General features: G+C 43.2%; 1 protein-coding gene across 2 annotated transcripts in view; it reads right to left on the bottom strand.

Annotated features, from left to right (window-relative positions):
• Positions 1-1,320: 1,320 nt before the first annotated feature.
• The window catches only part of A1CF (APOBEC1 complementation factor), a 39,395-nt gene continuing 15,775 nt past the window's right edge, over positions 1,321-24,940 (bottom strand). Inside the window, exons 6-11 of one of the 2 annotated variants that reach the window (XM_066619366.1) lie at positions 20,063-20,160; positions 17,634-17,904; positions 15,077-15,285; positions 12,872-13,008; positions 11,016-11,149; positions 1,321-2,023 (exon numbers count right to left, since the gene is read on the bottom strand). In XM_066619366.1, the coding sequence (XP_066475463.1) occupies positions 1,875-2,023; positions 11,016-11,149; positions 12,872-13,008; positions 15,077-15,285; positions 17,634-17,904; positions 20,063-20,160 (998 nt within the window). In that variant the 3' untranslated portion in view covers positions 1,321-1,874. The remainder of the gene's footprint in view (positions 2,024-11,015; positions 11,150-12,871; positions 13,009-15,076; positions 15,286-17,633; positions 17,905-20,062; positions 20,161-24,940) is intronic. The other variant, XM_066619367.1, reaches the window with a different exon arrangement.

Here is a 24,940-nt window from a genome sequence, read left to right as displayed (position 1 = left end):
TCCCAAATATGCTGACAACAGGTGCTGCTCGTCCCCATTACTGTTCTACATACTTAGTGAAAAAAATGAAACTTTCCAATCAATCAACAAGATTTGCAAGAACAGAATGCAGATGATGGCCAGGATCATTTTGGATGTTCAGGGAGCTTAATCCTAACTAAAGTCCTGCATGGTGATGCAGTGATGCTGGTGCAGCGTCTGCTGTATCCAGGATGGGAAAAGAGGCTGCTGAAGGTCTCCCCAATGGAAGAGGACATTCATCCCTTTCCCCCAGGGTAAGCCTCAGCAGCCTCTGTTGGGCTTGCACAAGCAAAATCATGGGCACAAGCCTAAGCAGCCTCGTGGTGGGAAATCAGGCCCAGGAAGGGGAATAGGATATGGTGGTAGTCACAAGTATTAGTACTGAATGTATGACTCAGCCATAGTAAAGTTGCTACTTGGTAATATCAAGATTGAATTTAACATTTCACTATCATCAAACATGCTTTGATTTTCTTTGAGCTGTATTGCAGCGGATTTGAATAAAACACTTTGTCCTCCTTGAAGCTGATACATCAACCAGATTATTTGTGAAGGTGCTAAAATCTACTTTTAAACTGGAAATACTGGAAACAGTGCTCATGAATGACAGAAAGCAGAAGGGATCCTTTTTTCTATTACATATACATTGCAGTCTATGTAGCATTTTCATTTGATTTATAAATGTGGAAAATGTAAACACACACACAACCTTGTAATAAAGATCGAAGCCTGCATAGTTCTTTGGGAGTAAGCATAACAAATTTAATGGAACTTACCTCTGAGCAAAGATCTATAAGATCTTGAATGTTTGCAATTAACAATTCCCCCCAAAATTATTCCCTGAAAAATAATTAGATCAACCAAAATGTTCTGAAAATAAGCACAGGGACCAATGTAGTTCTTTTTGAAATACTGTTCTCATATTTAAAGCTATTTTTCTCCAGCCAACTGGAGGGTCAAAAATACTCTTTTCTTTGAACGTTCTTTTGAATTTGAGATTCTCAGAACTCTTCAGAAGCCAGCACTTTTGTAAAGGCACCATTTGCCACAATGGTTGGCAACCTTCAGTCTCGAAAGACTATGGTATAAGCCTACAGCACCCGGTATTCCTAGGCGGTGTCCCATCCAAGTACTAACCAGGCCTGACCCTGCTTAGCTTCCGAGATCAGACAAGATCAGGCATGTGCAGGGTAACAGTTGCTGCTACAAGTGTCTTTGAAAACCTTTCTCTTTTAGTTTCATAGTACACAAAGGCCAAGACAACACAGAGTAAATTAAGTGCACATAATCCCATTTATTACAATGGGATGAAATGCATTTAATGCTGTCATCAATTCTAGCTGGTGAACATGGCTAATGCAGTTACTTACATCTATGAAACCTGCAATTCTTGCTATGGCTGTCATACTAGGCATGCAGAATTTATATCCACATGAACGCTATATAGCTAGGAAATCCAAGAAATACGTATAACAGCTTCATAAGTTCAAAAGTCTTTACATTATTAAAAATACTCTAAAAATCACTTTGTAAACAGATATCAAGTACCCCACCACGAGAAGACTGTTTTCCCTTCCACACTACTGCTGTTGTTTCTCCAGTATCAAAAAACTGACTTAAAGGCAAGAAAAAAAAAACAGCCTTTAAGGCTAAAAAAAAGACTAAAAAACCCTCTATCAATGTTTACCATTACTAAACTGCTAATCTAAAAGCAAGGAATTGTTGCTATATCAGAATTTGCCTAATCATTAATGCAAAATCATTGTGTCCAACTAATAATTAGCCTGAAGTAGTTCCTGCCTCCTGCCACAGCTTGATAAAAGGAAAAACATGGTTTGAAATAAAGCTGATTTTTAAAATGCTCCATATCCATCACTACGAGCCGCTACAGCAAATGCTGGATAAGCTTCGTAGGTTGCGTAGGTTGCCAGGTCTTGTCCTATAGTCACAGCTTGCTTGAGCTGAGTGGCTGCTACAGTTGCAGCTGCATTAGCAATGTATCCTGCAGGGAAAGATAAAAATAAGGAAGCATTCTTGTCATGATAATAAAAATTAATCTGACTTCATAAACATATATTGTATACCAGAACATAATAAAGTTCAATTATAGACTCCTTTGCTGAAGAAAGTAAGGAACTAGTTTCAATATACTATAAACACAGAAATTTATCATCATTTGTTGTTGTTAACTCCAGCTAAATGTTGTCATATGATACAAAATCCATACAACTATATGAAAATCATGCCCCCAGTCCAACAGAAGATCCAGCCAATTCCTGGGTGTGTATCAACCCAGTGCCAGCTGCACTGGCTGACAGTTCATTTTCAGGCACAATTCAAAGCAGGAGTTATCATCCTTCAAGTACTAAATGATACCTGACGGCCCAATCCTAGCCTCCATCACCAATTCCGATGCAGCTGTGCCAAAAGGGTATGCTACAGCCTATGGGCTTTCTTCCCCTTTCTTTTAAGAGATGCACTACAATACATTTAAATTATTAATTTAAATATACATTCTCCATTGGTCATCCATTATGATCAATGTTGTCTTGTTTTTTATATTTGGTGATTCCATCATTTTTTATGTTAAAAAGTTACAAAAAAATTAAAGTGTACAGAAACTGGACTCGACTGAGACAGGAGAGGGTTGCTTTACTGTTGAATGAGAAGGATGGTGGTTTCTCCATAGGTGCCTTTAATGATTTTTGTCAATCAGCAAATGTCTGATAGCTTTGGTTCAGCAGGAAGTGCTGATTACAATTTTAGACAAGCAGTAAATGTATAATTTGTATTATATTATATTAACTTTATATTAACTTTAGCTAACACAAGAGAATGAGCTGTTTGTGGACTCCTGGAGACATCTGGATTGGTCTGGAATGGATGATGTGCATTTTCAAGTTATAAGTAACAGAGTGAAGAAAAGAGAATGAATGGCATCCTTCAGTCTCGGAAGACTATGGTATTGCGCTCTGAGTGGTGTTTCTGGAGAGAGAGGTCATGATAATGAAGCACAAATGGCAATGGGTTCAATAAAACATCAGTGTGTCTTACTTAATGCGGAAGCTTGGCGATTCTAGACAAATTGATTTTTCTCAGTGGCAGGAAACTGGATGGATTTTTAATATAAAAACAACCCTGATGTTCCTGAATGATTTCATATTAATCAACATTACCAATTAGTGTATATTTCCAGTAATGTTTGCTTGAAAAAAGTAACCTACCATGAAAAACATAAACAGTGAAATAAGTTTAATTTATAGGACCTGTAAACTGGATTTAAGTCTTATTTACCTCCTTTCACTGATCAGACCAGTAATTTAGCAACGTATTACTCTTAGGGCACAATCCTAACCCCTTATGTCAGTGCTTTCCAGCACTGGCATAGTGGTGCCAATAGGACATGTGCTGCATCCTGCAGTTGGGTGTCACTCATGGAGGCCTCCTCAAAGTAAGGGAATGTTTGTTCCCTTACCTCAGAGCTGCATTACCCTTATGTCAGTGCTGGAAATCACTGACACAAGGGGTTAGGAATGCACACATAGTGTTCTAATTGATTAATTGGAATTTTGATCTGTCAAATATCAATACTATGATACCAAATGTTGATTTATTTCTCACGAAATCATCCAGCTTTCCAGTTCAGGACAGGCCACAATGCAATTTCAGACCTCTTCATCTGCCTGAGAATCCTTTGCCTAAGTGTGTTTTCAAGCTTTTTCTTTCTGGATTAATTTGTGGGGAGTGACATGCAACTACCTTAGTGTAGTGGAATAGCGGAAGATCTGGCGAGGAGGTAGAGTGTGGTGTCCACAGTGCCCCTTGCTCTAAGTAAATGCAGGGTTAAAGCCCAGGTGGTAGCTGGAGGTGTGCTGTGCAGCTGCAGCCACTGGAGGCTAAAGTGAACCTGGGAGCATATAAACAGCACCTGGAGGAACTAGTAGGTGTGGGTTGTAGAAGGAGTGCAGGTTGGAGAGGAGACTGACTTGGCTTATTGAATTTGGAATCTGACTGTGAACATAAGAACAGCCCCACTGGATCAGGCCATAGGCCCATCTAGTCCGGCTTCCTGTATCTCACAGCGGCCCACCAAATGCCCCAGGGAGCACACCAGATAACAAGAGACCTCATCCTGGTGCCCTCCCTTGCATCTGGCATTCTGACATAACCCATTTCTAAAATCAGGAGGTTGCGCATACACATCATGTCTTGTACCCAGTAATGGATTTTTCCTCCAGAAACTTGTCCAATCCTCTTTTAAAGGTGTTTAGGCTGGATGCCAGCACCACATCCTGTGGCAAGGAGTTCCACAGACCGACCACACGCTGAGTAAAGAAATATTTTCTTTTGTCTGTCCTAACCCGCCCAACACTCAATTTTAGTGGATGTCCCCTGGTTCTGGTATTATGTGAGAGTGTAAAGAGCATCTCCCTATCCACTCTGTCCATTCCCTGCATAATTTTGTATGTCTCAATCATGTCCCCCCTCAGGCGTCTCTTTTTTAGGCTGAAGAGGCCCAAACGCCGTAGCCTTTCCTCATAAGGAAGGTGCCCCAGCCCCGTAATCATCTTAGTCGCTCTCTTTTGCACCTTTTCCATTTCCACTATGTCTTTTTTGAGATGCGGCGACCAGAACTGGACACAATACTCCAGGTGTGGCTTTACCATAGATTTGTACAATGGCATTATAATACTAGCCGTTTTGTTCTCAATACCCTTCCTAATGATCCCAAGCATAGAATTGGCCTTCTTCACTGCCGCCGCACATTGGGTCGACACTTTCATCGACCTGTCCACCACCACCCCAAGATCTCTCTCCTGATCTGTCACAGACAGCTCAGAACCCATCAGCCTATATCTAAAGTTTTGATTTTTTGCCCCAATGTGCATGACTTTACACTTACTGACATTGAAGCGCATCTGCCATTTTGTTGCCCACTCTGCCAGTCTGGAGAGATCCTTCTGGAGCTCCTCACAATCACTTCTGGTCTTCACCACTCGGAAAAGTTTGGTGTCGTCTGCAAACTTAGCAACCTCACTGCTCAACCCTGACTCCAGGTCATTTATGAAGAGGTTGAAAAGCACCGGTCCCAGGACAGATCCTTGGGGCACACCGCTTTTCACCTCTCTCCATTGTGAAAATTGCCCATTGACACCCACTCTCTGCTTCCTGGCCTCCAACCAGTTCTCAATCCACGGGGGGACCTGTCCTCTAATTCCCTGATTGTGGAGTTTTTTCAGTAGCCTTTGGTGAGGGACTGTGTCAAACGCCTTCTGAAAGTCCAGATATTTAATGTCCATGGGTTGTCCCGCATCCACATGCCTGTTGACCTTTTCAAAGAATTCTATAAGGTTCGTGAGGCAAGACTTACCCTTACAGAAGCCATGCTGATTCTCCCTCAGCAAGGCCTGTTTGTCTATGTGTTTTGAGATCCTATCTTTGATGAGGCATTCCACCATCTTACCCAGTATAGATGTTAGGCTGACCGGCTTATCGTTTCCAGGGTCCCCCCCTTTCCCTTTTTAAAGATAGGCGTGACATTTGCTATCCTCCAATCTTCTGGCACCGTGGCCATTTTGAGGGACAAGTTGCATACCTTAGTCAAGAGATCTGCAACTTCATTCTTCAATTCCTTAATAACTCTTGGGTGGATGCCATCAGGGCCCGGTGACTTATCAATGAGGTCTGAAACATCTTCTCTTTTAACCTCTATCTGACTTAACTCCTCGGTTAGGAGGGGCTGTTCGGGCAGCGGTATCTGCCCGAGGTCTTCTGCCGTGAAGACAGATGCAAAGAACTCATTTAATTTCTCTGCCATCTCTAAGTCTCCTTTTATCTCCCCTTTCCCTCCATCCAGAGGGCCAACCGCTTCTCTGGCAGGTTTCCTGCTTCTAAAATATTTGAAGATGCTTTTATTATTCCCCTTAATGTTGCTGGCCATGTGTTCATCATAGTCTCGCTTGGCCTCCCATATCACCTTCTTACATTTCTTACTGTGGACTGTGAGTTGGCTTAATGACTTTGGATTTTGACTTGGATATTCTGACTGATTTGACTGACTACCTGGAATCTGACCTCGGACTGTAACTCGGTTTAATGGCTCTGGACTCTGATTTGGCAACTCTCATTGATTGGACTGGTTTACTGGGAATCTGTGGACTGGAACTGGACTCTGACTTTTGCTTGCTGTACTGGTGAGTTTCACAAGGGAAACTAGTCAGCCTTAAGTGGGCACGAGGCCCAGTGGATTGGGATTTGGCAGAACACTCACCGCAGATCCTTGCCTATAAGTCGATCTCACAGATAAGATGAGGGCAAGTTTTGAGCCCAAAATCATGAAATTTGCTATGACCCTCAGATAAGACAGGGGTTTAACTTAGGGAGGTGTCTGACTATAATTTTGTCTGATTTTACCCGAGGCCAGATCCTGAAAAATAACTTCCCAGTAATTGTTACCTAAGAACTGTACAGTCACTAATTTATTAAAAACACAGTATATATACATAGTATGTATACATCTATACATACATGTATACATACATAGTATGTATACATACATACACTATTTTTAATACTGTTTTTGCTATACTATGTATACATTGTATAGCAAAAACAGTATTAAAAATAGTCTCTAATTTATTAAAAACTATGATCTATCTCATAGATCATAAGATACATTTTTATTCACTAATTTTTAAAATTGGTCTCTCAACAACCATTTGTAAACACTATCAGAGTAAGGCCACAATCCCATCCACACTTTCCTGGGAGTAAGCCTCATTGACTTTAATGGGACTTACTTCTGAGTAGACAAGCCTAGGATTGGGCTCTAAGTAAACTGGAAACAGCATACCAGTAGAACCATTAATGAAATCCTCCTTTAAAGTGCCTGGTGCCTTAAGCCAAAAGCTCTACGTAGAACATGCAACACACAACTTGGAGTGTGCAATTCAGTTCACAGTAGAGAGATAAGCAACAAGGAGTGACTGAGCAAGTGCTGCTGCACATAGCTGCACCTGATTTACTTGGAAGTAGACCCTCTGGAGGAAGGGCAACGGTGCTCATGTGGAGGTCCTGGCAGGGGGATACTGCAGAAGCAAGCATGCTCTCCTAAAAGCTTACTACATAAGCAGCTGTTGCAAATGCTTCCTAGCTCCTGCCAGCATGCAGCTAAGATCTCTGGCTAAAATACCTGTTGCTGCAGAATAATTCTACTTTAAATTCTACTCTGCTTTTCCTGTGTTTTACATCTTTGCAAGGTCTCCAGGACTCTTCCAGTGAAAAGGACACACACACAGGGAGATTGCTTCTCTCTCTCTCACAGATGCTCCCCCCCCACATACACAAATGCAGGGACTTTTCCCCCTCCAGTCCAACTTCATTGGTGAGGATAGGGGGAAATGAAGTTAGCAATGAGGTTTGCAAAAGGTTTTGCAAAGGAGAGACTGAAGTGTGACTGTATACAGTAAGGGGAGAGGTGGAGAGGAAAGCAAGAGGAGGGAATAGAATGGGAGCCCAATCCTAGGCATGCCTACTCAGAAGCAAGTCCATTAATAGTCAGTGGGGCTTACTCCCATGAAAGTGAGGCTAGGATTATAGCCTTAACTGTTTTAAGTGCTCTCTCTCTTTCACACACAAACTTTTCCTTTTATAAAAGTTAACTCTTCCTCTCCCCCCCAGTACAACTTCATCAGTGGTGAACGATTATGGGGAGAGGAGTTAGCAAGCCTCAGCTTCGAAACAGAGAGTTTAAATTTTGGATTTAATAAGGGGGAGGGGGCAAAAACAGGAAGGAAAGAGGAGATGGACTTAACCCTTTCAATGGCTTGAGAAACAAAGGCACAGCCTTCTGCAGGCTGCCTCTCTCTCTCTCTCTCTCTCCCTTTAAAAAGATCACTCTCCCCCCTTCCCCACCCTGTCCAACTTCATCTGTGGGGAGATGGGAAGGGGGTTAGCAAGCTGGGCTTTCCAATGGAATGCTTGAAGTTTAAATACAGTAGGAAGGGGGAACAAGAAGGAAAGAGGGGATGGACTCAGCTGTTTCAAATGACTGCTTCTCCCTTGCTCAGATGCCCCCTCCCACACACAGCTCACTGTCTCCTGCTCTGTCTTGGGTGCCACTCCAGAGATGCCTCCCTGGGTGCTGGTGCTGAGTGAGGGGGGCTGCTGATGGCTGTGGTGGCAATTGCCCTGCCCTTCGCTTGGAGCTGGGCAACAGCCTGAAGGAGCACCTGCACCACACCCACAGGCAGCTGCAAACACTCAGCAGCACCCTGCACATGCCTGATCTTGGAAGCTAAGCAGGGTCAGGCCTGGTTAGTACTTGGATGGGAGACCACTTGGGAATATGGGGTGCTGTAGGCTTATACCATAGTCTTTCGAGACTGAAGGTTGCCAACCACCCCAGCCTGCACAGCTTCCTCTCAGCAGATCACTTGCTTCCTCGCTCCCTCCCTCCCACAATAGTGATTGGCTGGCTCACTCACCCCCTCCCCCACCCTTGCTGCTTGCCTGCCCCGGAGATAAGGCAGGGCAATGATTCAGGCTGCTTTTCTGGGAAGAAATTTTTTGCCTTATAGGTAGTTAGTGGTTGCACAGAAAGAACTATTAGCCCCATAAATACATAATCAAAAAAAAAAATTTCATGCTATGGTGCATTCCAAAGATTATGTACCCCTCCATAAACAGTACTTTTATTTTTGTAACCAGTGTGTCTGAAGCGTGTGGGAGTAGGGGCAGCATTTTAATAGTCTGCATTTAATCTTATGTGATTTGTTAATGGTCAACTAACAAAATTGCCCTACTTGTCTTGGTTTTCTTTTCACACTCCATGACAGGTTTCTATTCCTCACAAGTTGGAGTTCATGTCATTTTGGTGCAGGTCTGGTTGAACTAGGAAGACACAGTGTCAAGGAGGGTTGTGAAAACTGACTCAGGGCCCAATCCAATCTGGCCCTAGTGTTAGTGCTAAGCTCCAGCATTGGCATTGGGTGTTGTAAAGGTGCCATAAAGCACGTTTATGGCACCCTGTGAGGAAGGCGTGCCAGTGCTAGGTCCACACCAATAGGTGTAGGGCTTAGCACCGGATAGAAGATGCCATGGGAGCACCCAGAGATAAGTTGCACCACTGGGCAGTGGTGCAGGTTTTTGGGGTGGGAGGAGACATTCTGGGGCAGGAGGTGGGGGAGGGTGGGACAGGGGAGGAATTGACCCCAGAGGGGGTTGGGACCAGCAGAGCAGTAGTCCATCGGATCTTATCCCCCATATTGGGCTGAAAAGCTCGACACAGAGGTCTGTGACGGCAACATAGCCAGTACAGACTTGAGAAGCCCCATTGTGGGGTCTGGGGCTTTCCTTGTCAGGGCCGCTGTAGTCACCAGTCTCCATTTTGGCGCCACTGAACCCAGCAGCCCTGCTGAGGATAGAATTGAGCTGCCTGCTGTTGTATGGGTATCTATTGGCTAGTGCAGGTATACTCACTGAAGCTACCTGCTCTCTTAATCCCCACAACAGTTTTGTAATTGTGCTTAAAAGGTTTTTTATATTTTTTTTACAGGGAAAAAGTAATGTATAAGATAGATACACCAACACTTCTTTGTGACATTTATCTGGTTATCCAGGTTCTGCTACTCAACTAAAGCCATTGAAACAGTATACAGGGAATCACTCTGCAAAATTTCTCTATAGTCCTGACTTGTTTGCCATCAGCAAAGGCTGCAATTTTGCATGTGAACACCCGAGTCACTTTGAGAAGGTTTGTTATTGGGAGCAAAACCTTTGGCTTCCATTCGCGGTGAATGAGTCAAGCAGCCTGCTAACCAAAGGAAAAGGGAGTTGGGGGGGGGGATTGCTTCCAAAAGCAGTGAGGTTAAGTTCTTTGACAGCCTGTAAGGTTTACCTTTTCACCATTTAAACACTTCTTGGAAGAGTGGCACAACTCAATCCAACTTTTAGCTACAATAACTGCTTAATCAGGAGAAGTAACAGATTGGCTCTTCTTGTTTGCCTCAACAGGAAGAAATCTCACTCTGCTGGCTTTTTGTTGTCCATTTATTGTCCAATCCATTAGCTCAGAAGCTTTGCTCTTAGGTGATTATACAATTACTCTCTGAAACCTAATTTGTACATACAAATTGTCATGCAACTGATGACTTGAAATGCTATCATGTCAAGACTAATGCATGGGGGAACTAATGCATTTGTGGGAGAAGCTTCCCATGTGGTCAGGGCAATTTTTACCTTGTGATGAGAAATGGCTGCAAAATGAGTGGTGAAAAGCATGGAAGCCACCCAGGGCAGTGTTCCATATGAACAGCTTGCCATACAGAGGTGCCTTCTTTAACTTTCAGTTTTAAATGATTACCATGCCACGAACTGCACTGTAATCAAACACTGGGTCTTGGAGTCTTCTCAGGCAGCAAAAAACAGCAGACAAGGAAAAGAAGCACTCCACAAAGCAATAAGTCATAAGGGAGTCTAATGGTAGTAAACAAGTCCTGAAATCCAGACCTGAATAATCATTGTGCTATTTTAACCTGTCCTCTGGGCAAAGTTTGATTTATCACACCAAATACATTATTCATCCTTATGGACATTAGTGAGGCTCCCAAATTCTAAGGTTTAGTCTCATCATCCAAGTATGTTCACTGTTGTTAGTTTACTTATGTTTTGAACTAAAACTGCCAATTCAAAACCTTCTTGTGTGTGGGAAACCACTGCTTATTCAGATTTCCATTTGTCAGTGCTTTGGTGAATAAATTAACACTTGCTTTGAATAAATATGCCCTTCTCCCAGTACATTTCACTTACACCTGCAGTGCTGTCTGTGGGATCAGGCTAAAACATGAAATAGTTACCAAAATTAGACTGGGGTGTGTTAAATAAAGGTCTCAAAGAGAAAGTGAAATGTCTTCATAAGACAAGAATTCAAAGAGGCCTGTGCTGCCTTGACTGCATTGCTTGGAAAAAAAAATATCAGTATAGTTTTCACATACCTGGAAAGGTAGCAGTAGCATTAGGAGTCTCTGTGACCTCAGTGGAAATTCCCAAAGTTTGCAAGGTGTATTCTGCTGCATATGTTTTTGCTTCATCTATGTAGGCGCTTAGCTTGGGTGGTGTGAAGGGATGCCTACAAATCAGTAGCAAACAGTTAATTTCTTTAATTTTTCTAAGGTTGTCACTGTTGCAAACATAATTCGCTGTCACTGATATAAAAGTTTCACTGATATGAAGGATTTTAGCTGCATGATTGGGGCTGCAATCTTTATACACTCTTTCCTAGGAGTAAGCCCCATTGAACACAAAGGAACTTACTTCTGAGTAGGCATACACAGGATTGTGCTGTAAGTAATTGACACAAAGCTGTATGTTTCACAAACACATTGAATCAAACATGAATATGGTTTATGTAAAATAATGGGCTGGATCCCAATTTTCTTCTGCACTCAGGAAAGCTCCTTCCACTCAGATGGAATCCCTGAGTACAGTGGTAAATTAGAATCCAGTCCAATGTGACTCTGAAATTGGAAATTGGATCAGACAGAACTTCTAGAGGAAATAACACAGAAGAGAAATTACTATTAGCAGTACAGGTGTGCCCCAGTATCTGTGGGAGTTCTGTTCCGGACCCTCACCCAGTGGATACTGGGGATCTGTGGATATCAGGGATGACCCTTGCGTCCCTCCGCACACCCATTAGTGTGATTTTAAGACTTATCCAAGCAATGATTCTTCCTTAAATGAGGTCGCTGTAAGCTTAGCAGGTCATAGCAACTTTCAGGCTGCCTCCTGGCAGCTTGGTTGCTTATAAAGAACTGCACATAGGGAAGTGCTTTCCCATGCAGCCATGGTCCTGCACTGAACATTTCCTTCCACATAAAGGCTAATGAAAGCCATGTGCTTCTGCTCCTCACCACATAACCACCATACTTAACTTCTGAGTAACAATTCATAATGAAGGTTTGGCACTCTGTATTTATTGATAGGTTTGGTATGAACTAGTCACATCCGATAAATATCATTTATGTTCACATACTGTATATATCAAATATTTTTTCCATATTATTAGTGTGACTCCTTTTTTTCCTAAACTGAAGAGTACTGTATAAGTATGTAATATGTGACTGTGATAAGTCTATACAGTATACTCTTAAAACAAATAAATATATTAAACAAAATCTGTATTAAACAAAGACTGCCATCCTATATAACAGCGGTTCTCAAACTCGCAGGAAGTTTGAGGATTGCAGTTAGTTCTTGCAGGGGAGTGGGGAAGGCAGCAGCAGTGGGAGCAGGGGGAAGGCAACAAAGGCAGGGGGAAGGCTAAGGAGGATGCAGGGACTGGCATGCACTTACCAGTCCCTGCTGCAGCCTCCTGGGGGTGCAGGGAGCCCTGCGCGACTGTCCTTAGGGCTCCCCAACCTTAAGAAAGTGAAAGCGAAGCAATTGCGCCCCGCCTCCAGTTTGCAATCGCTCTGCTCTCACTTTCCAAGACATGGGAAGCCCTGCGGATGGTCGCTCAGGGCTCCCTGCACCTCTGGAAGGCTGCAACAGGGACTGGTAAGTGCATGCTGGTCTCTGCAGTCCCTGTTTAGCTGCCCCTTCCCCCTGCCCCCACCCCTTAAGGGGGCAGAGTCCAGGGCCCACAGCTGGGGTGTCGTGACAGCCTAGTTTGAGAAGCCCTGCTGTACACACTTTCCTGGGAGAAAGCCCCACTGAACCAGTGGGACTTACTTCTGCATAGACATGCATAGGTTTGTGCTGAAAATGATTTTATAAAGTTCTCCATCCCCACAAACCCAAAAAAGGCCCAGCCTCAGGAGGAAATTCAGCAAAAGCAATATGTACATACATAGTAGGATTTTGACTGGCAAGGGCAGGAATAGTGATTTTATATAAGAACAGCTGTCTTTGGTCTTGGCCAAGGGCAGAATGAAGTTGGTAGACAGGCTGTCCCCAGGTATTCTTCTGGCAGATTTCTTCTAATATCTACAATGAAAAAAATGCATTTAAGATACTATTCTTATTTTGCCTCTTCTTGCCAATTCTCCTATATGGATCAGAAACATGGACTCTGCTCAGATCAGACACGAATAAGCTTGAGATCTTCCAAATGAGATGCTTGAGGCAGATCCTGGGTGTCACTCTTTGTGAACACCATTGTAACGAGACAATGTGGATAAGGTGCAATCAGTGGTGTAGTTAATGATCGTGTGGTCCAGTGCTGAGCTCAAAATGATGCCCCAGATGTGACATCATGCCCAGCCTTTTAAAAAAGTAAAAATGGGGGAAAATCTGCTCCTCCACCCACCAGCTCGCAATCCGCTTGCTCTGAAGCCTCCCCTCGGCTTCCCCCACATATTAACACCTTATTCGTTCCCTGCGGTATAATAACACCTAATTGGGTCTCAGAACAATCAGCCTCATTGGTCAGTTTTGAGTTAAGAAAATCCCGTTTTTATTCCATAATGCAATTGTATTTTTATTTTCTGGTTATTTGGCTGTAACTTTTTGAAAGAATAGACTTATTGAAACTTTTTGAAAGAATAGAAATATTTTGGTGTTGTTTGTTTCATTGCATTCTGCATTGAATTCCACACCGAATGGTTTATAACATGATGGTATTATTCGAAAATACCAGGATTTTCATGATTTTGGCCACTAGTGTCAAGCTCAGGTTGTTGCTAAAGCTTGATGCAATTGCTAGCCCCTGCACCCCCTTAGCTACACCACTGGGTGTGATCAAAAATCATCAGTTGAAGAGCAAATAAAAAAAAATGCAGACTGCAATGGTTTGGTCATGTATGCAGAATGAACACCAGCCAGCTGCCACACAAGCTCCTTTGGCGAAAGTGACCTCAATACTGAAGAGTTCAGTGGTCAACACCAAAGAAAACATGGCTCAGACACACTGAGGAAGCCCTAAGGAACCATTGTTTGACCATTGACGAGGCAAGAAATATTGCCAACAATTGCAAAGAGTGCAACTGTGTCATAAATGACACATGAATCCCAGTGGCATATTGGCTGAGACAGTGACCTGCAATCCAAGCACCAGCTAAGGACTGAAGAAGAAGATATTTATATGGCTCAAGGCTTGAGAGTCCATTGTATTCTCTCAATTTTTTAAATATATTGTATTGCCAAGTTTTACAGTTTACCAATGTCCTTCTTCCAGACAGCATCAGCCTTTCACTGAAATAATCCTCTGACGCCATGTTCCCAGTGCTCCCTGCAACCTTGAATGGTAGGCAGGTGGCAAGGGACAGGGCCTTTTCTATGAGACGGTTTGGTGCTGGAACACTCTTCCCACCAATATTTGTTTAGCGCTTTCTCTTTCACTTTTGATTTGTGGCATCGTGATCATCTATCACCATCAATGCTGCTAGTTTACTTCGTTAGTCTTTTTTTTAATTGTTGCCCAATCTTGTTATATGCTGTGTTATAATCTGCCTTGAAGGTCTTGTCAGGGAAAGGCAAGATCTAAATAGTGGATCCAAAGGGGCCTTACCACAAAGAAAGGCACTGTGATTTCTACTAGTTCCCCCTCCATCTGTAGCTCACCAACCCAGAACCCATACCATTGCTGATGGTTTCCCAGCTCTCAGGATCAACTTTTGCAGGAAACAAAGGGCTGCATCCACTGTCATAGCTGGGGGGGGGCACACTAAGTTTTGCAGGGAGCCTTGATGCAGTGTGCAAGTGGCTCTGCCCCTCCCCTCCCCTGTGGAGCCATGGGGGGGAAACGGAGGAGAATGGCTCCCAAGGGGAGGGGGAGAAGCTGCTTGCACGCTGCAGGGAGGCTCCCTGCAAAACTTAGACCGCCACCCCCCTCTAGCTACGCCAGTGGTTGCAGCAGAGAAGAGGATGGAACATACCTGTTCTGCAAGCAGAATTCTGCACTTGATTAGTTGGATCCCAGACATTAATAAATGAATATATCTTGTAATTTGTGTGGCTATAATGCTGACTTAATCAAATGCCTACCTTTAGAAATCTAGATCTTAAATAAAAAGATCAAAGATGGGAGCATTTCATCTGAATAGGTTTTACTCACCTGTGGAGCTAGTTTAATCCCTTGTGGTTTTAAACTGACATGATTCATTGGCGTAAGCTCCATTCCAGGCAAAAGATCGTAGAGTTTCTCCTCCCCTCTCTTTTCTCCTTTGAGCTGGTATCCACGACCCAGGCCAGGGTTAGCCAAGTAGCCACGGCCTCCTAGTCCTCTAACTCCAGCAGCCCCTACAGGTACATTCATGTAAATTTCTAGGAATGTAAGAAGGCATTACACTGAATCAAATCACCGGAAAATCTCCCTGATTCTTTCTACTCTGGAAGGCTAGGCCTCATACACTGATACTTGAAAGGAGATGGGGGGCTGGAATTCTGAGGAGGCAAATGCTGCTGGGCTTGGCCATTCCTAGCCATCAGGCAGGGGAATGTGATCCACCTCAGCCACAGATTTTGGTAAGATTAAATAGTATATTTATCAATTATTTAGTTCTTTTTTCCAGCGATGTGGACCTTTATTTGGACTTTATGCCTCAGGCACTAACATTTCTTATTGTGTCTCCACTACTGGAAGTTTATCAAATATAATTCAAGGAGAGGTAGCAATTCTCATAACACAAAATCTCTTTATTACCTTAGAAGTGAAGGGCAAAAATGCCTATGGATAGGCACAAATTCCTACAGGACTGTAACAGCCTAACTTTGATTGTACCTTGTGGGCTTTTTTGTTATTTTTAGTAGCTGCAATTTTAGCCTACAAGCTTCAGGCATCCCAGTTTCCTTGGAAGTAACTGCTTGTGTCTATAAAACATGGTGAACCTGGGAATTGCAGTACACTGCAATGTTCAGTTACAAAATTATCTTTCTACAGTCTCATTTCTGTATTGAGTGTTATCCCATTATTGGAATAAGCCAGGTTTAGCCAGTCTTCCATTTTGTGAAGTGTTTGAAGATTCAGTGGTTGGACAACACATCTTAATTTGAAATTACTTTCCTCATCTCCTTTCTTTTGTTCAGTTTCATACAAGGCTTACATTTCCATTAGGTTCATGCACAGATTACTGTGATTTATTTTTGATCCCATTTGAAACATGATTTCCATTTAATGGATGTAAATCAATAGCCACAAATTATACTAATCAACATTCATAGGCATAAATTTAATCTGCTGAGTTTTGGTCTATACATTTATCCCCATTGTTGCAACCCCCAAACCAGTAACATTCAATTCCCACCACCTTCACCCCTTCTATACATTATAACTGGTTTAATCCAGTAAAGTGGTTACAGTATCTAAGCCTAGGTTTTCTATCTAAGGCTGCAATCCTAACCACACTTTCCTGAGAGTAAGCCCCATTGAACAAAATAGGACTTACTTCTGAGTAGACCTGGTTAGGATTGTGCCTAAGATTTATTTATTTTCCTCTTTTCCAGAGCTCAAGGTGGCCTACAAGAATTACAATCATACAAATAAACAAAATAAAGTTATGCAGAGTTATGGTTATGGGATGGTTCACACGTGCATGTACATCATGGGCAGCCCAATCCTAATGTTCTGTTGATTCAGTGCAGGCCTCCCAGGGCTGGCTCCAAGTGTTGGAGCAATCACAATGTGATTGCTCACTTGGGAGCTGGCAGTGCCAGAACAAATTTTTACACCAGCCTGCTGACACCTGGTCCATTCCCCACACCGGCCAGCACAGTGTGTATTGGGCTGCATGGGGTGGGGGGTCAAAGAGGGTGGTGGAAGGGCAGTTAGATGGTGAGGAGGTGGCATTTTTAGGCAAGGGTGGGAAGAATGGGGAGAGGATTGAGCCTGGGAGGGGAATGGGATTGGTGATGGCAGTGCACACTGTATTCAAAGCCCCTCTTCTAGGCTGGGTAGCACTACATGAGTTTGCACTAGCTAAACAGAAACCCCACAGGGACAGCTGGGGCATTACTCAGGTTAAGAGGAAATATATCCTCCAGCTACCTCCTACCCTGCGTAGGATACAGCATAGGTTAGGACTGCGCTGTTAACTTCTCATCTCTGAATTAGTAAATGCCTGATGACACAACTAATTGTGCAAATTGAGTCTGCTAAATCAATTTTGAGTTGATTATAAGGCAAAATATAAAAATTCTATCTCTGATATTTGATCAGTGATGATGCATTGACACATACAGGTAATCTGATACGTCTGCTGTGAAATGGAACTTTCAGCTTCATTGTAAGTTTTTCTGGTGCCTGAATGCTGGTGTAAAGCAGGCCCTCTCCTTCTCCTGCAGAGCCATTTGGAGCAGGAAGAGCAAAGTGGAGGAGATGCCTCTGCAGGAATAACTCTGCAGGGGAGGGGAGCGGCCACTATACACTGGCGTTCAGGTGTCTGAAAAACATTGCGTTTTGGCCCCCCTCCAGGAATGCTAGTGGTATAAGGGTTCTGCGGTTCTGTATTTTTGTGGTTCTGTATTTTGTGGTTCTGTAACTAATAAGTGTGATTTTTCCCCAATGTTTCCAGTTCCATGTATCCAGTTGTTAGAATATAAACAATTTGTGGAAAATTCCTTGAACTGTGGCCACATAACTAGCTAAGAAAACAAGCATTGCTCAACAGAATTACCTCGAATGGATGGAGGCCTCAGAACGCCCCTGTTGGTGAGATGTCCTTTAGTAGCAGGAAAATGAAGGTTGGGAATAGCAGCATAGGCTTGAGGTGCATAGAATACTGGGGCTCCCAGGTAGGCTGCAGCTGGGTCATATACATGCCCAAATGTATAAGTGTATTCTGGCAACACTGCTCCTCGTCCACCTGTGCCTCTAGTGTATCTAACATAATTGTCTTTGTCTACTGGTTTGGCTAATGTGACCTCAATGGGAGAGCCATCCACCACCTGAAAACCAAAGAAATGCATAGGAAATTAAAATGAAATAAACGGATGCATTAGTATAGTTCTGTAACTGGTACCAAACACCTCACATTCAGGATGTGACCTGGTAGCAAGGTACCAGAGGAATATCTCCAGCCATATGTATTTTCCCATAATCTCAAGTCATCCAGGGAGGACTTGCTTTCGGTTTCCTACCAAATGAGCTTAGGTGAGCAGTCATCAGCTTAATGGTCATCAGACCATGGCAGCATCCTCCTTACAGAATTTGCTGATAAGGGAAGCTGTAGCAGAGCGCGCTGGATTCTAACCGCAATTCCAGGGCATTGCAGTCATATACAGGCTGCTCGGATTTGCACCAGCTAAATAGGTGGTGCAGATCCAAGTAGCCCCACAGGGCAGGTAAGGGGGAAAATATCCCCTTACTTCGAGGTGACCTCCAGCCTGCACCTAACCTGTGCTGGATAAAGTGCAGGCCACTGTGACCTGACTGTTCCACCGAAGGCTAGTATTGCACCCTGCAATACTATAGACACACTTACTCAGTAACCTCTGAGCAGAAATGCATATGATTGTGCTGTAAGTCCCCCTGAATTAATGGAACAAGTGAGTTACTGTGAAGTAGAGTTTTCCTGCTTTCAGCCTAGTTATGGGGACCCAGTTATGACTAACTGCCTTAGCTGCAGTAGATCCAATTTGTTTGGCAAGTGGATGAAAGTATTTCACTCTGGCAGTTGTAGACTATTCATACAAATAGCTCTCATACTGCTTTTCTTATACATGACTCATAACTGTTCTGGCTTTCCATAATGACCTCTGTGTGTGCAGAGAACATGGGTCAGCAAACGACTCTTCCAAACAAAGCACATACAGTACATTCTCTGGTTATCGGGAGTGAGGAGCTGCTGAACTGAGAACTGGAGGGGAAAGCCAGGCACATTTACACTTTGTTGTGCACTCCTGTTAACCCCTTTGTGGTTCACAGCCTACATTTAATCTACCTTCATATGTATATGGTGACTCTGTTTGGTACCAGTTATCATAGTCAAACAAACTAAAGTGAATACAAGGGTAATTGCAGTCCTTGACATCTAGCTTCTTTGGTTAGGATCCAAAGGCCCATGCAACTCATTCCTGGAGTTCTTTGGGGTTGCATTTCACAAACAGCAGCCTTTGTCTTGTTACATGACAAACTACTGTTGAAATGAGAAGGGAAGATTTGAAACAGGTTGTGACTGAGCCACAGGATGGTGAATTCATGTCAGAAATATAACTTAAACATCACTCACCCTTGGCTGCAATTCCCCTTGCCCCAAGCATGTGAAAAGCGTCCATGCCGGTATCATGGGGATTCAAAGAAAAACAGTTTTTTAAAAGCTAGCTAGGCACACACAAGACTTCAAGAATTCCTAAAAGTTATTCGAATCCTGACTTTCATCCATTATTCCCCATGCATTTACTCTTATAAGGATACAAAAAATTCTATGGTCAGATTCTTAGAGTTAATTCCCATCTTAGAGAAGCGTGTGGAAGCACACTGAAAACATCTTTTTGTCACAGTAGGGGCCATGGATGTGCAGATAGCTCCATGTCACCAACACATGTCCCCAGTGTTACTGGTGTGGACACTCTCCACATGATTGGGGCAGGAGGTCTGGTCTAGAGGGTAGAGCCTCCATTTGCCTGAAGATTAACAACCACAAGGTCGCCAGTTCGAGGCCACCGGCACCGTGCGACCTTGAAGCAGCTGGCAAGCTGCAGCTGAGCTGTTCCATCTGCTCGGAGCGTGGGAGGATGGAGGCCAGAATGTTAAACCAGATCGGAGTGTAACATCTTGAATGTGGTGGTTCTTGAAAGAGAGAACCTTCTTTCAATTTGTAAAAATCCCTGCGTGGATTTAATAAGCCTGCCTGTGTAAACCGCCTTGAATAAAGTCTTGAATAAAGACCAAGAAAGGCGGTATATAAATACTGTATATTATATTATATTATTATATTCTACAAGGCACGTTAAGTGAAATGCTATTATTTGGGGGTCGCTCATTACATGAGAACTGGCCCTTTGCCATTTCCTGAAAACAAACTGTACATAATTCAGCTATTTGAAACATTACACTGTATACACACTACCCTCTACACTCAACCCAGCAAAAATCCAGCATTACCTTCCCATTTAAGCTTTTCATAGCTTCAACTGCGTCTTCTCGATTATTAAAGTGCACAAATGCATAGTCTCTGATTTTCTTGACTCGTTCCACAGACCCTGTAGAATGGATTTGGAGGTTAGGTCTACTTGGACATAGTTAGAGGAGAAAGTGTATGCTTGTGTTGTTTCCTAGTCATTGATGTTCCAGGCTAATTATGTTAACTTCATTTTGAGTATTCTAAAGTAAATAAATGTTACATCCTGGCACTGAAATCTGCAATATACATAGCTGGCCTATTTGTTTTTATGCTGACTTGTGACCCAGTTCTATCTCCTAATGGCATGCAGGTTTTAGGATCATCAGTGCACCCTTTGCTATATCCCATGCACCAGCAGAGAACGAGGTTGGTTGGGAGAGATAAGTAAAGAAAAATTGTATTTACCTTTCTCTGGCCACTGCCTGGTCCCCTATGGGACTACTTTTGGCCTTAGGATGAGGGGTGCATGTCAGGCTTTGGACAGGGGTTGCGGATCTAGCAGACATTGTAGCTGCCAAGATCTAACTCTTCCCCATCCTCCTTCCCACCCCAGCCGAATCCTCACCCTAATCTTTTCCTAGTCTACCCCAATGCCATCATGACTGCTTGGGACAAGGGTTCCTGTTCTGGCAGATATTACTGCTGCCGAAATCTGCCCTGTCCCACCCATCCTGGTCCAACCCCCACCCTGATCTGCCCCAGTCTGTGCTGACAGCCGGTCTGCATGGCACTGCTGCCAGTGCATGCAGCCTCCCAGCCTTTGCACTGGCAGCAGCTTTCCACAGAACAGCAGAAACAGGAGCTGATCCAAGGGGGGGGGGCATGGGTGTGCGGCTTCCCCCAAACTGTCTGCCAGCAGGGAAGGGCGTCCATCGGGCTGGGGAGCAAAATCTGGCATGAGAGGAACACTCACTGGGTGGTAATCAGAGAGATGAGCTGGAATTGGAGGGAGCTCAGGTCTACTGAGCTGGTAGATCTGGGCTCCAAGTCCAGATGGAAACCCAAGTCTGGTTGACCTGGACTCTGGAGTTGGTAGTGCTGATGCCCCCCCCAAACACAAACACTGGATCCCCCCTGAGCAGATAGCATGCTGCACTGACTACCCACGCAGTACTTTGGCAGACTTCGCTATCTACCAGCACAGATAGGCTTGGGTCTTTAGGCTGTAATCCTAAACTCACTTGCTAGGGAGTAAGTCCCATTGAACAACATGGAACTTTTGGGTAAACAAGCATAATAGGATTGTGCTGTTAGTGATCTGCATTCCTGTGCTTCTTTTTGTCTTTTGGGCTGCTTATTGTTGGTATTGTATCTGTACAGTTATTACTAAATTTGATATGATTAACAGCCCAATCCTATCCATACTTTCCTGGGAGTAAGCCCTATTGACTCTAATGGGACTTACTTCTGAGTAGACATGCATAGGATTGGGCTCTAAGTCCTTTGCACATATTTTTTATCTTCGGGGTAGGAATCATAGTACAAACATAAAGAATTCCAAAAGTACTGTACATGTGTAATAATTTGACTTAAATGGGTGCATTATTTGTTGTTCTGGGAATTCTTAAATATAAGGATTTGACTTAAAGCAAAATATATCCACATATATCAAATCGGTAACACTTTTACAAAGAGCCAAGGCTTCAGATGAAAAAAAAAGGAGGGTGGTGGATCTTACACATATTCTTTAAGCATATGATTCAAACATTCCAGACTTTTTCTTTCAGCTTCTAAAAGCTCTTCTTTTCTGAATGGGTGGTCCAAAGTTTGAAGGTTTTCTGGCACCTCCCCAAAGCATTACTTCACTGATCAATAGGAAGCAGGTGAAAGAACCAGTAAATTTAATTGGCCCAATTTCTGTCCCAGGGCAATGCACGCAATAAACTAGCAGAGTAACATTCTGAGAAAATGGTATAAATTAAAACTCTGGGTACATTTATGTTATATTTTGGATTCTTAAAACTCTTAAATACATACACATTTTGTATGTGTTCTCAGCTGTAATTTACTGCTGAGCCATAAGGGAGGAGGAAAATTAGAAATCCAAATAAATAAAAGTATGATATTGAATAATCACATTCATCAAGAAAAATAAAACATTTAAAAAGTCCTCTGACTATATATTTGGTTAAGTACATAAACTCCTGAAGCTGAGTATAATTGCCTCCCTTATCATTCAGTTTCTATAGCCAAGTTGTGGGCCTATAATGAGTCTCTGGAGGATCTCTCTGTTCTGTGCAACGGAATGGAGGTTTTATGCTTGTTAATCTCCATTTTGATGGCTGAGTACAACTGTTAGTTGATTATATATTATTTTATTAAGTTTATTTCGAACAGTTGAAACTCAGTAGCAGTACTGGGTTTGCCAAACAAAAAGGAATTTAGAGTTCTTCCAAGCACGCACAATTACACTAATTGGAGTTCCGTTGTTTGCTTGCTTGTCCTAAATTTTACACCTATCTCAGCACAACCATGGAATTTGTAGGTGGTTCTTACCTTCCTAGAAAATTACCCTTTGGCACATTGGAGTATGTCTCGTGTTATCACCTACGCATTTGTGAGAAAGTACTGGTGGCATTTGTCATTATGGAATGCTTGAAAGGGATCGGTACCTGACTTAAATTTTCAGAGCCCTGAGATTGTCTTTTTTCCCCTCAGTCTTTTCCAGGCACTTTTATGAAACGCGACTACAAGATCACTGCACCATTTACAGTTTTGTGGAATACAACTAATAGAGAGGTAAGGAAGCTCAAAGAGGTGAGTTGCTCCAGTATGAGATGCATAAACAGATCAGTGGTGTAGCTGGGGACGAGTACTGCAAGCGCCGCAATGCGCTGTGTATGCGGCCCTCCCATATACCTTCAAGTGCTTCTGCATATTGCCATTGCTGCCCAGAATGGCTCCAACAGTGAGCAGGAGGCTCATGTAAGGGGCTGCTTACATGGTGCACTGAAGTGCCAGCAGTACTTACAGCACTGCCCCACTATAGCTATGCCATTGATACAGATTCATATACAGGAAGGTATACAGGAAGATATACAGGAAGGCTAAAAATCTGAAAGAGCAAAGGGAGAGGAGGCCCTCAAGTTGGTGCCTGAATGAAGAAACTCATTATGTGAGAATTGCCCCATGCATTTCAACCAGTAGTTTTTCTCACACAAAGGGTTTCGTATGTCTTGTTCTGGTTCACCAGCTAAACAACACGCCAGATCTCATCTGATTGTGGAAGCTAAGCAGGGTCAGACCTGGTTAGTTCTTGGATGGGAGACCGCCTGGGAATACCAAGTGCTGTAGGCTTATACTATAGTCTTTTGAGACTGAAGGTTGCCAACCAATGTATTTTTTTTAAAAGAATGTTCTTGAGTGACTCATTTTGGTGAAGCAAAATAAAACACATGAAGACCCTTTGCCCTGGTCAGAGCACACTGAGTTTCAAGCCTCATCTTGAGCGTCGCCTGTCACTTTGCTGTTCTTAGTGTTCATATATACAAAAGCCACTGTAAAAGTCAAAAGCTATTTAATGAGCAAGAAGGTATTTCAGCTGTAACCAACTGGAGTGTGTAAATGGACTCTGCCTATCACAAACCTGGTTCTTGCACCCAGGCTAGAGGATGGGGGTGATGAGTTGCAGGAGAGGATTGGCAAGCAGAAGAAGGATTGACAGCTCAGGATTCAGCACATGCCATTGCCTCCAGGTCCACCCCCTGTCCCCATGTCTCCCGCTCCTCACCCTTCCCTGTCTGTTTTGACCCCACTCCATCTTGCCCTGACACCCTCCTTGTCTATTCTGGTGACTTACCTCCTCCTGTGGGTGGCCAGAAGTTCAGTGATGTGGGCAGGAAGGCTCCGGCTCTTCCACCAGCATTCCAGCAGCACACAAGGTTGTGTGCTGCAGGAGCACCTTTTATGGCTGGTGCTGACGGCTTCATGGCAGTCACACCAGTGGAATACAAGTTCTGCTGCTGCTTGGCCCATGCTGATTGGAACATGCTTGTCCTTCCTCCCACAACCTGCTGCTTGTCAGTTGCAAATTGCCCCTTTCAACCCCAGAGAAGACGTGTTTCCAACATTTCAAAAAGAGTAGCAAGTGAACATGCGAATCCACCCTCATTGTAAATCTGAGTTTGCTCAGATATTGAAAATATCCAAGTTAGAGCTCCATGAAATCTTTCTGTGTTCATCCAAAGTTTCTGTATAGGTGGTGCTTTTCTAGTCAGAAGCAGTTTCACATTTTGAAGGACATGGTTATAGGTGACTGTCTCAGACATTGCAATGAATGGAGAAACCTTTTGCTCAAGTATGAAGTTCATGCATCCATTGGTGTCCATGGGCCTGTAGAACCATTTATTTTCCATTTTTAACTAGGAAATCAAGCATTGCAAGGCTTAAAAGAATGATGCCTGCTGTTTGAGTTCTGGGATGCCACACATTGCTGAATTCACTTAAAAATATTTCATGTTTGTTTTGAAACTTATCTGAATAGGAACATGGAACTATATTTTATGTACTAGTGATTCCAAATTCTTTTAGCATCAGGACCCACTTAAAAGAAAGTGGCTTTACCAGCCCTCTTTGGCTATAATGGTGACTGGGCAGCAATGCTCCCCCCCCCCCAGTAGCAGGTTATTTAACCTTTGATGCACATAGCCTTATCTGCCTTATCAGTTTAGCATACCATCCAAAACTGGTTCATGATCCACTGGTGGGCCATGGACTCACAGCTTGGGAACAGCTGTTATATGCCATTTATGGGTAAACAAACTCTATATGTACAGAAGAAAACACCTTTGTAGATATTTTTGTATCTTTGTATCACAAACTCCTGCTAATTGGGTAAAAACCCCTGCTAATTGGGTAAG

The sequence above is a fragment of the Tiliqua scincoides genome, chromosome 3 (assembly GCF_035046505.1).
Source record: "Tiliqua scincoides isolate rTilSci1 chromosome 3, rTilSci1.hap2, whole genome shotgun sequence".
NCBI classification, from domain to species: Eukaryota; Metazoa; Chordata; class Lepidosauria; order Squamata; family Scincidae; genus Tiliqua; species Tiliqua scincoides.
This window is presented reverse-complemented; position numbering and strand designations above follow the sequence as displayed.